The 17,952-nt window shown below is 32.8% G+C and overlaps 1 protein-coding gene across 1 annotated transcript in view; it reads left to right on the top strand.

Moving 5' to 3' along the window:
• The window catches only part of LOC118197087 (dihydrolipoyl dehydrogenase, mitochondrial), a 56,684-nt gene that overhangs the window by 36,304 nt on the left and 2,428 nt on the right, over positions 1-17,952 (top strand). Inside the window, exons 11-12 of the mRNA XM_035368563.2 lie at positions 3,113-3,240; positions 13,858-13,995. Of these exons, the coding sequence (XP_035224454.1) occupies positions 3,113-3,240; positions 13,858-13,995 (266 nt within the window). The remainder of the gene's footprint in view (positions 1-3,112; positions 3,241-13,857; positions 13,996-17,952) is intronic.

The following is a 17,952-nucleotide window of genomic DNA, read 5'->3' on the forward strand; positions in this document are numbered from 1 at the left end:
ATTTTTTTCCCATATATTTCATACCTTGGATTAAAAGTAATTTTCTATAAATAGTTGATTTATTTATTTATTTATTTATTTAATTCAGTGCGATTTAGTGTAAAACAGTTTTATTTTATTATTATTCAAAAGTTGTCACAGAGAAGTATTAATAACCAAATTTAATGTGTAAGAAGAATAATACTTTTTTTGTTTCAGAAAATTGCTTAATACTTTCTCTTAAAAGCTACATATCTGTGGTTCAGATTTTACTGCAGCAAAAATACATTTTTATTGCACATTGAAATAAATCATTACTGTGTTGAAATAAACAAACCTATGGCTGTGTTAAGATTACTGAATAATTAATTGTTGAATACAGTTTTTAAATTTCATGATGGCAGATGAAGGAAGTAATACATATAACAGTGTCGTAACTAAGTTTGCTGTTATTTTTTATGTAAGCTATATTTTATGAGTGAAAAATTTTATTTTGCAAGACATAAGATATTTATATAAGAATTTTAAACTGTGAAAGAAAGCTGTTAACGTATAAATATATTCCTATGCAAAATGATTGTTCCTAGTGTAAAATTTCTTAGCAGAGCATATTTATTTTTTGACAAGTCTGAATAAAAGTTAATAAAATCTGTATCTTCAGATCTTTGAATAAGAATTATAGCAACATTCTAGTTGCAAAACTACATAATTATCTTTAATTTATTTATTGCTAATAATTATCTTTGCTGGCTGCCAATTTGAGCCACTGGCTGATGGAACACAATTGTAGTAAATGCTAGCTTAGTATTTCTCTTGAGATGTAATCAGTTTCTGTTTGCTCACATATAAAGAGTGAATTATAAAATACCACTAATTTCTAATTGGAGGCTTGCAGTTATTTATTTTCAGTTATTGTCAGAATTTTTTAAAATTGAATATGGTTTAGTTGATTATGGCAAAGCACAATAAAACTATCTGCCTAAGGGGAGGGATACTTTTGTGGATGACTTTCTAAGGAAAACTGATACAGTCAAAAGTCGTTAATTCTGACACCCATAATCCGGACCTCAAAGCTACAAACTTTCTGTGCATGCGTCGCGTTGACGCATGCAGTTGTTGCACCTTTACGGCTGCGAATTTGCGTGTGCGCGTGCGCAAAATACGTTTACGAATGCACGTTTAATGTATAACGGACGGGATAAGCTAAGCTAAAATTATCTAATTTCAGTTAATGTTGCAGATTGCGTTGTTCCTTAATCTTTGAATTGGATCCGACTTATTATTTTTTGCAGACTGTTAGAGCAATTTTATAAAAGTAACTTGAACTTTCGATTATTTCAAAAATAGAATTTCCGATATATATTTACTAATATGTAAAGGATATACAAAGCGAAAGTATCTTTCGGAGTCCATTAAACAAAAAGTGGAGTTGCTGCAAAAAATGGATAAAGGCATATCCTTTGTTTATCTAAACTTTAACGTTTGTTTATCTAAACTTTGTTTATCTTTAACGCCCCAGCGCAATGAATTGGAAGTTGATCTGTCAACACTATCCTTATCTTAAGGGCAGATGTTTTTATTTTATTTGGCTTATAATTGCTTACTAAATGTGGTATTTCCTCTCGATGTACTCCGTCTTTGATATGATTTAAATCAAATGCCTTGTCATTATAATTCGCTTCGGATAGCGAAGAAAGTAACAGAGGTTATTGAAAACGAAAAAATTTTGATTGACAAATTAGTCGGTATTCTCGACACAGCAATTATAGGACTTGAACAGCGGAACTTTGTAACTGAACAAGAAATTATGTCTGTTTAATAGAATTAAAGAGAATGTATTATCACATAAAAAACGAAGCAACTTAAACAACTTACAGTGAAAGAAATGTTTAATAAAGTAAACAAATAAATATTAAGTTTTTTTTTTGTAAATTTTGATACCCTTTAGATCATAATTGTTCTTTATTTCGTAAATTACGGTTTCATATTTTTAATTTTATAATTTCTGCATGCCATTTTACCAGATTTAAACTGATGATCTATAATCCGGAAAAATCGATAATCCGGAACCGCCAAAGTCCAGACGAGTCCGGATTAACGACTTTTGACTGTATATGTTACATTTGAGGAGAAATACAAAAACACCCATGCAGCCAGCCTATTCGCCTAAAATAGAACCTAGGTCGGAAATATCACTTGGCCACTGGTGGGCTTTAAATTGAATATGTATTCATTGTTAAGATGAGGGTGGGAATCAGGAGCGGTGTCTCCATTTTATATGAGTGCTGCCTGTACAAAAAATATGAAGCAGAGTAGTTGAAATTACAACATTTGCATTTATGTGTGTTCTTTTAGTTTCATATAGTAATGCAGTATGAATGGAATTATATGTTCTTGTAAATATTATAGTGTAGAAGTTATTACTTTATAAACGATTTTTATTGTATTTTGACATGTATGTAAATATTTATACAAAGGTAATGTCCTGTTTTGAAATATATTGGTATTTTTAATGTCAGTAGGTAACTGAATTTTTTTTTTTTACTTAATTGTTTAATATTGTGCTTTTGTATATAGGTTGTGTAATGATATTAATAGGAGAAACTAAACAATTCTGTACCAGGGTACGTTGTATATAGAGTTAAAAACATCTCTTATTTGTCAGAGTAATACTGCATATGTTCCTAATTTTTAATTGAGCGTAGTTTAAATTACGTAACTTAAATATGTTATTAAAAGTAATTATTTAAATTTATTTATTGCTTTTAAATCTTAAGCAAATGATTCTAATTTGGAAGTTAAAGATCTTGTGTTGCTTTGAATGGTAACAATCCGAGAACTGGTTATTTGCCAGGTCACGGAGTAGATAATTTAAAGATCTTTTATTTGTGCAGTGATAATACTTTCCATTGTATGATATGAGAGCTTTAAGTATAAATGACATACAACACAACATAATGTAAATTGAAAGCCCCAAATTAGGAAAGACTGAATTGAAGATGTTTCTGACGTCAGAACATCTCATATTGAAAGGGAAAAGTTAATTGATTTGAAATTTTAAATTTAGGTTACTGCATGATTTAACAGATATTATGTTTTATTGAAATTTAAAAAAAAAAATTTTTTTTGGTAGGCATATTATGTGTTGAAGGCATTGCTGGTGGTTCTGTACATATAGATTACAATTGTGTTCCATCTGTTATATACACACATCCTGAAGTTGCTTGGGTTGGAAAAAGTGAAGAACAGCTGAAAAAAGAGGTAATTTATATTTATTGCACTATGCAAGTTTTAAAAATATCTCCCCAAAAAACTTACCTTGTGACCCCCTCAGATGAAAACCTTTGGGGTGGGGGATTGCAGGTATGAGTTTACAGAAAAATGTGTATTTTTAATGTATTCTTTTATTTTATTTTTGCTTTTTAATATATTAAGAAAATGTCTTATTATGTGTAATTGTTTTACTTCTAAGTATCATCTTCATTTTGTAAATTCTGCATTTCTGAGCCAATGTGCACCAACATTGTTCCTCAATAGCCGAAAGCCTTTCTATATGTATTTAATAGTCTGTGGGGAAAATATAGCAATTCAGATTTACATTCACCATCTGCATTATCTGATCCTGTGATTTATTTATAAAAATCACAATAGCAAGCTCAATAAAAAAATAATAATAATAATAAAAAAAAGAAACCTTTTAAATTCCATTGGCAAGTTTGTTCAAAGTACAGGTATACTTATTGCTTTCAAGTGAAAACACTTTTTGTCCGTAAAATAACACATAAAGAATTTTCACTGTGTAATGTCTGTACTAATTACTGTGTCAGAATCCTGTTTTTGTTTCAAATCTGCAACTTGCTGCTGTTGTTGGAATGCTTATTTCCAGTGTATGTTTATATAATGTACGTTATTGAGTTATAGAGATACATGACAGTTTTATCAGGATTCATAGTTTTGATTGAATAAAAATCGCTTACCTCTTCTGATGCCCAGTTGAAAATGTGGTTGTTTATATCTACAATTTTAGAAGCTATTTTGAAATGAAATCATTCTATTGGCAAACAAAATATAACGTGTAACGCCTAGAAAAACTTTCTCTAAGTTTTATGTATGCTTAGGACTTAAGAGTTACTTTTATGCAGTAGAATTATGATGGACCACTAATTAGATGCAGATACTGGAATTCTGTTGTACTTCCTGAGCAGAATATACAGCTAACTTGCTGTACATATCATATTTCAGATGTTACAGAATAGTGCTTCTCAACATTTTTTGGCCCCAAAACCTGTGAAATTTACGCAAACATTTCAGAGACTGGTGGGTTTCCCCTTCCCCCCAAAAAAATACTTTACCAGGTTCAGAAGTCAAACAACAAAAATCAGCGTTAATTCACAAAATTTTCACAGGACTAGTTTCGATGGTTTTACCGAACCATCATCTTCAGCTGCAAAACCGCAAATGAACAAGATAGGAAAATATGTTTAGATAAGATAAGTACGCCTGGACAAGAATAAGCAAGTGGCGCCATCTGTTGGCGAAACCAGAACTAAAACATAATTTCTCTAAAAGCCGAAGGCAAATTTGGATTGGAATTAGGATCGTTAACTAGAAAAGAAAGATTTTTATGAATGTGAAATGCCTCTAGAAAATCCAGTTCTCCAATGGAAGATGTTTTTTGAATAATTTTGGCAGCTGAAAAATTGAAAGTGTGATTTTCGGACCAACAATGTTGAGCAACAGAAGACTTCTGTGTTTCCTTTTTTCTAACATATGCCTCATGTTCTTTGACGCGAAATTTTAAGGCTCTCTTAGTTTGGCCAATGTAAATTAAACCGCACTGGCAAGGAATCCTATAAATACCCCAGGAATTCATATCCGGAATGGGGTCCTTGAGTATAGAAGTTGGAATTTTATTGATGGGAGAGTAAACAACCCGAAAGTTAAATTTCTGCAAAATATGTGCAACTTTATAGCTAATTGATGGAAAGAAGGGAATGACAAGAGAATTTTTATAATATCCTAAAATAAGAGTGTGGCTTTTAGTGTGTTGAGATGAGAATTTTTTAACTGCTTGATTAATAATGTTGGGTGAAAAGCCCCTGTCAATAGCTATTGCTTTTAAATAATTTAGTTCTTCATCAAGGGCTAGTTTGGAGGAGCAAACTTGAAGAGCACGGAAAACATAGGAATAAAATGAAGCTAACTTTTGTTTAGTCGGATGACATGATTTAAAGTGTGGTGGAAGGCAAACCGATGAAGGTTTACGGTAAACTGTAGTACTGAAGTTGGATGTGTTACGTGTGACCAGAATGTCGAGAAACGGAAGAGAATTGCAAGTCTCAAATTCAAAAGTGAACTGAATAGCAGGATCAATAGAATTCATTGTTGAAAGAACTCTATTTAAATCATCTTTATTACCTTCAAACAGGGTAAAAGTATCGTCTACGTAGCGGAACCATGCCGGGAAGTTTAAAGTTTCAAACAATTTTGATTCATAATAATGCATGTAGATATCAGCCAGGATGGGACTGAGGGGGCTTCCCATGGCTAATCCCTCAGTTTGCTTGTAATATTTATTTTGGAAAACAAAATGTGTTTGTTTCAAACAGAGTTGAGTGAGAGAAATTAGCTCATCACTTTCGATGCAAGAGAAATGAAATTCGCGAAGTCTGGTTTCTAGACATCTTAATGCACCCTCCACTGGGACATTGGTGAATAATGATTTTACATCAAAAGAAACCATGAGTAAATTACGAATAAACCTTTGAAACCAAATCTAACTTCGAGAGAAAAAGCTACAATGCGCGAGATTCATTCTAACCTGGATATTGTCATTTCAAAGGCCGACAAAGGTGGCCAGATAGTCGTCATGGATAAGAACACTTACATCGATGGTGTCACTAAACTCTTAAACGAAGGACCATATAATCCGATCCCTAAAGATCCTTCACCTTCGGACTTATCCAAAATAAAAACTGCGATCAAATCTTCGCAAATCATTTCAAGCAACTTAAAACATTCGCTTATCCCATCTGTTGCGAATTGTGCCAGATTATATGCTCTTCCCAAAATTCATAAAAGTGGTATTCCTTTCCGCCCTATTGTATCAAATTTAGGTACTGCCTCGTATCCATTAGCTAAATATTTAGTTTCTAGATTTTCCACTCTATTAGACAATAACATTTACACCATAAAAAATTCAATAGAGTTTGTAAAAAAGGTTAAAAACATTTCTCCTCGTAATTTACTCATGGTTTCTTTTGATGTAAAATCGTTATTCACCAATGTCCCAGTGGAGGGTGCATTAAGATGTCTAGAAACCAGACTTCGCGAATTTCATTTCTCTTGCATCGAAATTGATGAGCTAATTTCTCTCACTCAACTCTGTTTGAAACAAACACATTTTGTTTTCCAAAATAAATATTACAAGCAAACTGAGGGATTAGCCATGGGAAGCCCCCTCAGTCCCATCTTGGCTGATATCTACATGCATTATTATGAATCAAAATTGTTTGAAACTTTAAACTTCCCGGCATGGTTCCGCTACGTAGACGATACTTTTACCGTGTTTGAAGGTAATAAAGATGATTTAAATAAAGTTCTTTCAACAATGAATTCTATTGATCCTGCTATTCAGTTCACTTTTGAACTTGAGACTTGCAATTCTCTTCCGTTTCTCGACATTCTGGTCACACGTAATACATCCAACTTCAGTACTACGGTTTACCGTAAACCTTCATCGGTTTGCCTTCCACCACACTTTAAATCATGTCATCCGACTAAACAAAAGTTAGCTTCATTTTATTCCTATGTTTTCCGTGCTCTTCAAGTTTGCTCCTCCAAACTAGCCCTTGATGAAGAACTAAATTATTTAAAAGCAATAGCTATTGACAGGGGCTTTTCACCCAACATTATTAATCAAGCAGTTAAAAAATTCTCATCTCAACACACTAAAAGCCACACTCTTATTTTAGGATATTATAAAAATTCTCTTGTCATTCCCTTCTTTCCATCAATTAGCTATAAAGTTGCACATATTTTGCAGAAATTTAACTTTCGGGTTGTTTACTCTCCCATCAATAAAATTCCAACTTCTATACTCAAGGACCCCATTCCGGATATGAATTCCTGGGGTATTTATAGGATTCCTTGCCAGTGCGGTTTAATTTACATTGGCCAAACTAAGAGAGCCTTAAAATTTCGCGTCAAAGAACATGAGGCATATGTTAGAAAAAAGGAAACACAGAAGTCTTCTGTTGCTCAACATTGTTGGTCCGAAAATCACACTTTCAATTTTTCTGCTGCCAAAATTATTCAAAAAACATCTTCCATTGGAGAACTGGATTTTCTAGAGGCATTTCACATTCATAAAAATCTTTCTTTTCTAGTTAACGATCCTAATTCCAATCCAAATTTGCCTTCGGCTTTTAGAGAAATTATGTTTTAGTTCTGGTTTCGCCAACAGATGGCGCCACTTGCTTATTCTTGTCCAGGCGTACTTATCTTATCTAAACATATTTTCCTATCTTGTTCATTTGCGGTTTTGCAGCTGAAGATGATGGTTCGGTAAAACCATCGAAACTAGTCCTGTGAAAATTTTGTGAATTAACGCTGATTTTTGTTGTTTGACTTCTGAATCAGTATTTATTCGGCGTGTTATTGTGTGTTAACTTTACCAGGTATTCAAGAATTACTACATAAGTTCATTGTAACATTCTTATTATCATTTGCCTACAATAATTTTTAAATGTAAAGATTAGTAAATATTGTAATTATTATACATAAGTATAATTATCATATACAGTACAAAGTCCATTATCCAGAATGATCTAAAATCCGGACCTCAAAGCCACAAACTGTTTTTTTATATATATATGCTTTACGCATACGCATTTGATTTTTCCTTCCATAATAAAACAAGTGGAGATTTTCAATTAAAAATTCCAATTCTTAATTTTACTTGGGCACTAAATAAAATACATCGTTATGAAAAAACAAACATGTAAGCATATATTTGCGAGATTAATAATTAGGCTCCGGAGCGGAGTCAAAGGATGTATATGTAAAGAAGGAAAGGCTCCATAGGTGTAATGTAAACCAGTTTGTCTTCTATGCCGCTAGAAAGAAGAGGGAAAATTTGCCAAGGTATTTGGTGATTCTACAAAGCGTCCATTAAACAAAAAGTGGATGTCCATTAAACAAAAAATGGAATTGCTGCAAAAAATGGATAAAATCACATCCATCTCAAAATTATAACGAGGAGTATGGCACTGGAAAGCCAACTGTCTGTGACATAAGAAAAATGAACTTTTTGAATTTTTTATGGAAGCAACTTAAACAACTTATATTGAAAGAAATGTTTAATAAAGCAAACAAATAAATATTAAGCTTTTTTTTTTTTTTTTTTTTTTCTGTAAATTTTGATACCTTTCAGATCATAATTGTTCTTTATTTCATAAATTATGATTTCATATTTTTAATTGTATAATTTATGCATGCCATCTTACTAGATTTAAATTGATGATCTATTATCCAGAAAAATCCCAAATTCGGAATCGTCGAAGTCCCGACAAGTCCGGATTTTGGACTTTGTACTGTATAAGTAAATAAACCTTTGAGAAAAATCACAGAAAATTATAAAAAATAATCACAAAATTATTACATATAAAAACAGCAAACCAGTGATGGTCAACTGGACAGGCAGTTGAGAATCCCTGATTTACCATACTGAAGCGCCACCTGTCAACCTCATCACGTTGCTTTTCCTTTGCTCAAGTGGCAACAGCTCAGCTAATAGGAATTCATAATAACAATTGAATTTGCTTAAGAAAATCTTTGTTGTCATTTGCTTATCTTCTGTTTTCTTGTTAATACAATTATTTAAAGAAGTTTGTTCTATTTATTACTCTAATAATACAGTTGCCATTATTCAGTGGACTTCAAAAAATAATAAGCATTTCTTCACTAATATGACTACTCGTTACCTACAAATATAAGTTTATGGCATCATGATAGGTACCAATAAATGTAAATTAAACAGATAACAACAGACACACTGAGAAAGCTTGAGATAATGTGTTCCACAATATGCATGATAACATGCACAGTTGCCAGATTTCTTTCTTTTGGTAAATGAGAGGTAAGTATTTTGGTATAATACTTCTGAATTTGAAACGACCGGCGGGTGAGAAGCACTGGTATAGAATTAGTGTAACTAACTATGTAGACTGTTCAGTAAGTAATAAGACTAATTTTACTGTCACGAAACCACTCGTCGGAAGGTTAATTTCTGTGGCATAAAAAAAGTTTGTTGTCTGTATTAACAAAAGCTACTAAAAGATGGCGTGTACAGGTTCATGTTCCTGAGTATCACATAATTGAACTGAAGCGTGTTTGCGGGTGCCTATGAGACGCGGCCAGTTGTCGAAATGGAAGCGTTGATGGAAGAACGTTATGCGATTAAATTTTCTGTTCGTCTGCAAAAATCAGCATCGGAGGCCTTTGACATGATATGTGAAGCTTTCAATGATGAAGCATTAGTGAGGGCAAGTGTTTTTCTCTGGCATAAAGCTTTTAAGGAAGGCAGACAAAATGTGGAAGATATTGAACGTGAGGGACAACCTCCAACTTCCGTCAGAGACACAATGTCTGTAACACAGCTGCGGTTATCATCAAGGAGGACAGCAGAATAACAGTATGTCATCTGCATGTGCTCTCTTGAATATTTCTGTAGAAAGTGTTCACTCAATCATGGCAGAACATTAGCAACTGAAACGTGTTTTTGCGCGATGGATTTCGAAATTATTGACACCTGAGCAAATGCAGCATAGAGTGGATGTGTGCACAGAATGGAAAGAAAGACTGGAACAAGAAGGCGACAGTTTCTTAAAACGCATCATTACGGCAGACAAAGCTTGGTTGTATCACTATGACCCAACCATGAAACAACAAAGTAGTGAATGGAAACATCCATCTTCACCTATTCCCAAGAATGCAAAAACTGTGAAATCGGCTGGTAAGGTTATGACCATTATTATTATTTTTCTTATTATGAAGGAATTGTGTATCAACACGGTAATACCGTAAACAGCTCGTACTATACGAATGTCCTATGAACAATGGTACAGCACGTTCAAAGGAAACGTCCATTGCTCCGAAATGGCTTCCTATTGCATCATGAAAATGCCCGACCACATATTGCTCATTATTCGTGCAGGATGTTTTGCAGCAGAACAACGTAGATTTTACTGCATCCTCCATACAGTCCTGATCTCACTCTATGCAGTTTCTGGCTGTTTCCTGAACTTAAGAAACCATTATGAGGCAAACATTTTGCAAGCAAAAAAGAATGTGTAAAGGCTGCGGAGGCAGTTTTGAAAAAGCTCTCAAAAAACAGACTTTTACATGTTTTTTAGAAGTGGACAGAACGTTGAGATAAATGCATTACGTGCCGTGGTAGTTATTTTGAAAAAGATCATGTAAATGATGACGATTAAAGGTATTCTGTATTTTTTATAATTTTAGTCTTATTGAACAGCCCTTGTATATGAGATTTTTGGAAGGTGTTGAAATAATTACTTAACTTTTCTACCTCTGAAAATTTGGTCCAAGTATACCATTAATATTTTAAGAAATTATAGTTAAAGTGATTGAAAGCCTGCTGCTTTGACTGATGCTCACAGTCTCTCTCAATTGTTGCTTAATCTCTGCATTTTCTTTTTGTTTCCAAATTACTTTCAAACTCTTCAGTGAAAATAGCGACAGTCTGTTTTCATAATGTAAAACCCTACCGGGAGCCAAGTAGTTAACAGGTTGGGAAATGCCAGATATGAGAAAATTTTGGAGAGTTTAAAAAATGAAATTTGTGTTAGAAAAGCCAATTGAATGAAAGAAAATATTTCCAGTCTAAAATTGTAAAAAGAATCATGTTATATGTTACAAAAAACAAACATTTAAAATTATGTTAAGATTTTAGAAAGGGAAAAAAAGTGCTTTTCAGGACCCAAAAGCCTATATATTTTCATAGACCTTAACATAAAGGTAAAATATCTTAACTGATTAATGAAAACTCCCCAACCATGAATGATGGTGGAGATCCAGCCAAACTTTTGCCCACCATAATGGTAAAAGTTTGAAAGAACTGACTAATTTTTATATCTTCTGAAAGAGAGCCATGCAAGTTGTTATCACTTTTTAAATGTAAGTGGGATTCTGAATTGTAGTCATGTTAGTTACAGTAGATGCTGCATATTGCGAATGTGGTTAATATTATCCATCGGATGTTGTTATTGAATTGCCGAAGTCTCATTCATTCATGTAGGAAAACATGGAAATATTTGGTTACTGTGATCAACTACTTGGTTAATATGATCAAAATATTATGGAATAAATGTTTTTAAACTGAAGTAAAGGTGCCAAATTAAAATCAAAATAGATTATAAAAAATACTAAGTGACAGAGAAATGCTCTCAAATAAGGGAAAATTTACCAAACAGCTTGGTTTCGATTTTAATCAGCCATTTAAAGGTAAGCAAAAAAGGTGACCTTAGTTTGGCATAGATGTAAAGGTGCCAAATTAAAATCGAAATAGATTATAAAAAATACTAAGTGACAGAGAAATGCTGTCAAATAAGGGAAAATTTACCAAACAGCTTGGTTTCGATTTTAATCAGCCATTTAAAGGTAAGCAAAAAAGGTGACCTTAGTTTGGCATAGATTTTTGAATAACTCTATCAATTCTGAGGGTGGTCAGACACAGGTCTTAAAAAACTTGCTTTTGGTGGAGGAATCAATGAAAACATCTACTAAGGTTACCCTCCTTAATTTTAAGTTTTACATTGGCATGTTCTCTTTCGATCAGGAAGAATGCTTTCCAAGTATTAGGATTAGGGATTCAGCATTGGTCAAATAATTTCCAGAAATATTTTGAACAGTTTATAAATGAACTTTTGCATTAAAGCCATTGTGAACAGTTCATAAACAAAGTTTTGCCTTTTGCTAAAAGTCTGTCATTTGCTTAAATTCTCATTTAAAAATAAATCTAAAATTATAAGATATTTTGGTTAGTTGAATGGTTTGGGTTTTAGAAGTACAGTCAAAAGTCGTTAATCCGGACTCGTCGGGACTTCGGCGATACCGGATTATCGATTTTTCCGGATTATAGATCATCAGTTTAAATCGCGTAAGATGGCATGCAGAAATTCTAAAATTAAAAATATGAAACCATAATTTATGAAATAAAGAACAATTATGATCTAAAGGGTATCAAAATTTACAAAAAAAAAAGCTTAATATTTATTTGTTTACTTTATTAAACATTTCTTTCAATGTAAGTTGTTTAAGTTGCTTCGTTTTATGTGATAATACTTTCTCTTTAATTCTATAAACAGACATAATTTCTTGTTCACTTACAAAGTTTAGCTGTTCAAGTCCCCTTAATTGCTGTGCCGAGAATACCGACTAACTTGTCAATCGAAATTTTTTCATTTTCACTAACCTCTATGTCACATTCTTCATGTCTTTATCCATTTTTTGCAGCAATTCCACTTTTTGTTTGATGGACATCGAAACATACTTTCGTTTTGTACGATCCTTTGGGAGCTCCAGATTCGGAAATTCTATTTGACATAATCAAAAGTTCAAGTTTACTTTTATAGTATTGCTCTTACAGTCTGCAAAAAATAATAAGCCGGATCCAATTCAAAAATTAAGGAACAACGCAATCATCAACATAAACTGAAATAGATAATTAGATAAGTTTAGCTTATACCGTTTGTTATACATAAAACGCGCATGCGAAAACGTATTCTGCGCTTGCGCACACGCAAATGCGCAGTCGTAAGAGGTCTTACGCGCACATGTAAACGCCTATGCACATGTGTCAACGCGACGCATGCGCAGAAAGTTTTTAGCTTTGAGGTCCGGATTATAGATCATTCCAGATTATGGGTGTCCAAATTAACGACTTTTGACTGTTGGTTAGAATTGACTTTAGAATCCCCTTGTATTATCGCAAAGTTGTTGCTTCATTTATCGCCAAGTTGTTGTCTTATTTATGACAACCTCAGTAGTTGAATGCTATGGAAACCCTATTATGACATAATTGGTTGCAGGGAATTTGAATCATGGGAAAAAATTTGGAAAGTGTGTGTCTGATTTTGACTGAAGAAAGACTCATAAATTTGTAAATAAGGTAAGTGGATATTTCCTTTGTGTAGTTTTAAGATAAATATCTTTTTTTATGTTATTTCATTGTTTGATTTAAACTGTAGTTTATTCAGATTATATATTTTTTGTTGGCTGCTCCTTTGACTTTTTAAGTGAATCTAGTTTGATGTGTACATGGAAGTCAAGGGAGTGCACAAAGCATAGTTTGCGCAATTTTCTGATTTTTTTTTTAAAGTGAAAATAGGTTGATATGTACATGGATAAAGTCAAAGGAGTGCGCAATGCCATTTTTTGTGCAATTCTGAGATGTTTTTTGAGGGAAAATAGGTCAGTGTGTACATGGATACCGAGTTTGTGCAATTCTTTGTCTTGTTATTATTTCTTTGTGTAGCAGTGATTTATTATATAAATGTAAGCTATTTTATTGTCCCTTGCAACTGTCTCAGTGGAAATTTGCCTTAACATTAATTTATTTTTCATTCAGATTTATTATTATTACTTAGGAATATTCTTATCTTTCAGCTTTAGTTAATAATTTTTCTGAAATTGTAGTTGTAAAAGTTAATGTGTACCAGTATTTAAAAGAATGTTATCTTTAAGACTTTTATAATGTATTACATTAAAAACATTGTTTCTTGCATTTTTACTTTTCAGACAATTCAGATTCTCAGCTCACTCCTCACTTATTAACATTTCTAATATTCTATTTAGGGAGTTGATTATAAAGTAGGAAAATTTCCAATGGTGGCAAACAGTAGAGCTAAAACCAATGCTGAAACAGATGGCTTTGTGAAAATTCTTTCAGATAAAGCAACAGATAGGATACTAGGTGCACATCTTATTTGTTGGGTAAGTCAGAGTATTTAAAATATGAAAAATTCAGAAAATTTATGTCCAGAATAATTTATAAATTAAGCATTTAACTAAGTTTCAACTTTTTTTTGAATTTATTTCCAGTGTCATTTTGTAGTATTCCTTTTTTTTAATTCATTAATACGTTTAGTAATTAAAAAAGTAGAAGCTATATAATTTATATTAATACATCTATAATCATTTTTAAGTACACTGCATACCTTTTAATACATACAGTTTTTTACTTTTCATGTATACATACATTTTCCTAATCTATAGTCATCATTCTTTTATTCAATGCATCACAAGCTTTTGTAATTTAAACCACAATAAAGATTTACCTAGCGGGGGAAAGTCGCGATGCGCAATGAACTGGAAGTTGATCTGTCAGCACTATCCTCATCTTCAGGGCAGATGTTTTTATTTTATTTGGCTTATAATTTCTTACTAAATGTAGTATTTCATCTCGATGTACTCCGTCTTTGATGTGATTTAAGTCAAATTCCTCGTCATTATAAATATCACGAATACACATCAAATAGTTTTCTGGTTGAAATTTTCTAATTTCGACTATGCGTAATGTATGCGTAATGCGCATTGAAAGAAATGTTTAATAAAGTAAACAAATAAATATTAAGCTTTTTTTTTTTTTTTTTTTTTTTTAATTTTGATACTCTTTAGATCATAATTGCTCTTTATTTCATAAATTATGGTTTTGTAATTTTAATTTTATAATTTCTGCATGCCATCTTACCAGATTTAAGTTGATGATCTATAATCCGGAATCGCCGAAGTTCCGACGAGTCTGGATTAAAGTCTTTGTACTGTATCACTTTTTATGTTACTCTTTTAATTAATTGATGAAAGACAAGTTGTAAATATAATAAATAGTTTTGTTACTTCTTATTATTTTATTGCTTTTGATCAGTCATTCATTGATGAATTTACATGCACATTTCCAAATAGTTTCAATCTTAAGTACTGTGATATCATCAGCATTGACATGACAGGCCTTTGTGGGCCCTGGCCTTCTTCAGAAGCTTTTCTCATTCTACCCTCCTTCCAGCAGACCATCAGTTCTTAATTTTTAGAGTTGCAAAATCCTCTTGTGGGTAATCTCTCATTTTTTTGTTAGGTCTTGATCTTCTACAAACAGGAGTTGTATTAAAGGCTTTCAGGATTGTTCTCTCAGCATTCATTCTCAGGGGGTAACCTGCCCATCTGATTCTACGAGGGCAATCCCATAAAAAAGGTCTCCTATTTTTTGGGGACGTAGAGAAAGTTTTAATATGGTTGTTGGCAACACTGTTGTGAGTGGTGCCTTCTCCGCTACCACATAAGCACGCAAGCGCTTCGCTCGGATGCTCAGTCTTGGCTTGGCAGCCATTTGAAATGGAGCTCCTGATAAACGTTACCGCGAAGTGCGCGCAGTTATTCGATTTTTGAACGCAAAAGGCGTTAAACCGGTTGAAATTCACCGCCTATTGACGGAAGTGTGTGGACAGTCGTGCATGGATGTCAAAAACGTTCGCAAGTGGTGTAGAGAGTTTACAGCCGGTCGTACTGAAATTCATGACGAAGAAAGGAGCGGGAGGCCGTCAATTGCCGACGAGACAATCGCGAAAGTTGAGGAACTCGTACGTAAAGATCGGAGGATAACTCTGGATGTTCCTGAAGGGCATGGCGGCAAGCTGGTATGACATGGGCATTGTAAAACTGCCACAGCGTCTACAAAAATGCATCGACCGAAATGGCGATTATGTTGAAAAATAAAATATTCTTCAATCTTTAAAGTGATGTAGCAATTATAGAAAATAAACGGTTCTTTGTATATCTAAAAATATAGGAGACCTTTTTTGGGGGATTGCCCTCGTACGTAATTTGATGAATTTAATAATATTCTCATCTTTATAAATTTTGTAGAGTTTGAAGTTATACCATTTATGCCATATAGTATTCTCCAAAACAGTTCTTAGAATAGAAAAATAGTTCTTAGAATCTTCCTTTCAAAGAACACCAAAGCTCTTTCTTCTCTCAGAGTCCATGTCTCTGAAGCATGTTAAGACTGATTTTATTAATATCTTGTATAATTGAATTTTTGTCCTTCTCTTTTTTATTAGATGGGATTTCAGAAGAGGTCGTAAATCAAAGAAACAGCGATTTGCGGCAATGATTTTTTTTGTGATTCCAGGATTCATATTATTTGATAGTTAATTTTGGAGCCAAAATAGGTGAAATTTTTTACAAATTCAAATCTAAATGGGCCAATCTCAAATACTTTAGGTGGATTTTCCTTTTACCACAGTACATATATTTAGTTTTTTTTTTTTTTTTTTACACATTTACTCTGAGCTTCATTTTCATGGCTGAATTCTGTGGTGCTAAAAAAGGTCTCTCCCAGCACAGCTGTATATCTACATCATTAGCATAGGCCAGAATATGTACTAATTTATTAAATATAGTACCTCTTGCATTAATACCAGCATCTCTTATAACTTTCTCTAGATTTAAATTAAGTCTAATTCTTCCTAACTCCATTGCAGACCTTAAAGGAGGCAGATGTTTCTCCTTGAACTCGTACCACAGGCATGGTTTCTGTTAGAGTGAGCTTTAAGTTAACTTAGTTGGAACTTTGAACTCGAATAGTTCTTTTAGTAACTTTGCTCTATACGTGTTATCACAGGCTGCATTGAAGTCGACAAACAAGTGATGGTTTTCAATTCCATACTCTTTACATTTCTCCAGTATTTGTCTCAGAGTAAAGATTTGATCAACTGTAGATCTTCCTTTCCTGAAACCACACTAATATTTTCAATGATAGGAGACAAATGATTAAATAAAATATTTGAAAAAAACTTTATAGGCAATGTGTACTATAATTTTTACAGTTCAGTATGTCACCTTTTCTGTCTATAGGACATAGAATACTTAATTTCCAATCAGTAGGTAGGACTTCCTTTTCCCAGATAGATACCATTATTTTCTAGATAATATTTATCAGATCTTTTTCACTATGTTTTAATAACTCTGTGGGAATCGCATCAGGTACTGCTGCTTTGTTATTTTTCAATTTATTAATACCATATTTTCTTCAATGGTTGGAATATTAACAGATTGACTTTCAATCACTTGACACATCAAGTTTAAGCAGGTGGTCAAAATGTTCAACCCATCTATTTAGAATTTTTTCTCTTTCATTAGCAGTAGTTCTATTTGTGTTCTTATAAAGAGTTATCCTTCGTGTCCCTACACCATTCATTGATGGCCCTGAATGCTCTCATGATAAATCCTAAGGAGTTTGACTCCATTACATTGGTTCTATTTGTAAATTCTCTTTTTTCTTTTATGTATTCATTATGTGTGCTTTTATATTCTACTGCTCTTGTGAATTTTTACTGAGCATATTTTTTATGTTGTATTTTAATTTTCATTGGCATTTCTGCACTCATCATCAAACCAGTCAGTTCTTCTTTACCTATCAGTGTATTAGCTGTTGATAATATAGATTTCTGGTTGATCTTTACAATATGGTAACTGGTAGTTTGGCGACATTTTGGAGGCGATAAAGGTTACTACCTGGCACTTTGGTAATAATGTGAGTAGTACTCAGTTCCGATTACGCATTATTTTGTGTGAGGGAAATGAGAGATCATGGGATATGTCATGTGATATTAATGGACGAATTACGGTTCTTTAATCGGAAAAGGGGAAATCGGGAAAAAATCTGGAAATTTTGTATTTGGCTTTATTCTGTGTTGTGTGAAACAGTGTTCGTGAATTTTTGTATCCCATGGCCGTAACTAAAGTGAATTCGAAATGGGTATTTATGTATGTATTAATTTAATGTATGTGCTCGTTTATATTTTAAGTAGTGTTTTTGAATTTGATTATATTTTAATTAAATGATAGTTATTTTGTGAATTTTATGTTTGTAGGAATTTGGTATACGTTTTA

Source organism: Stegodyphus dumicola, chromosome 10, assembly GCF_044657685.1.
Source record: "Stegodyphus dumicola isolate Sdum_Otavi_A_Nest chromosome 10, ASM4465768v1".
Lineage (NCBI taxonomy): Eukaryota > Metazoa > Arthropoda > Arachnida > Araneae > Eresidae > Stegodyphus > Stegodyphus dumicola.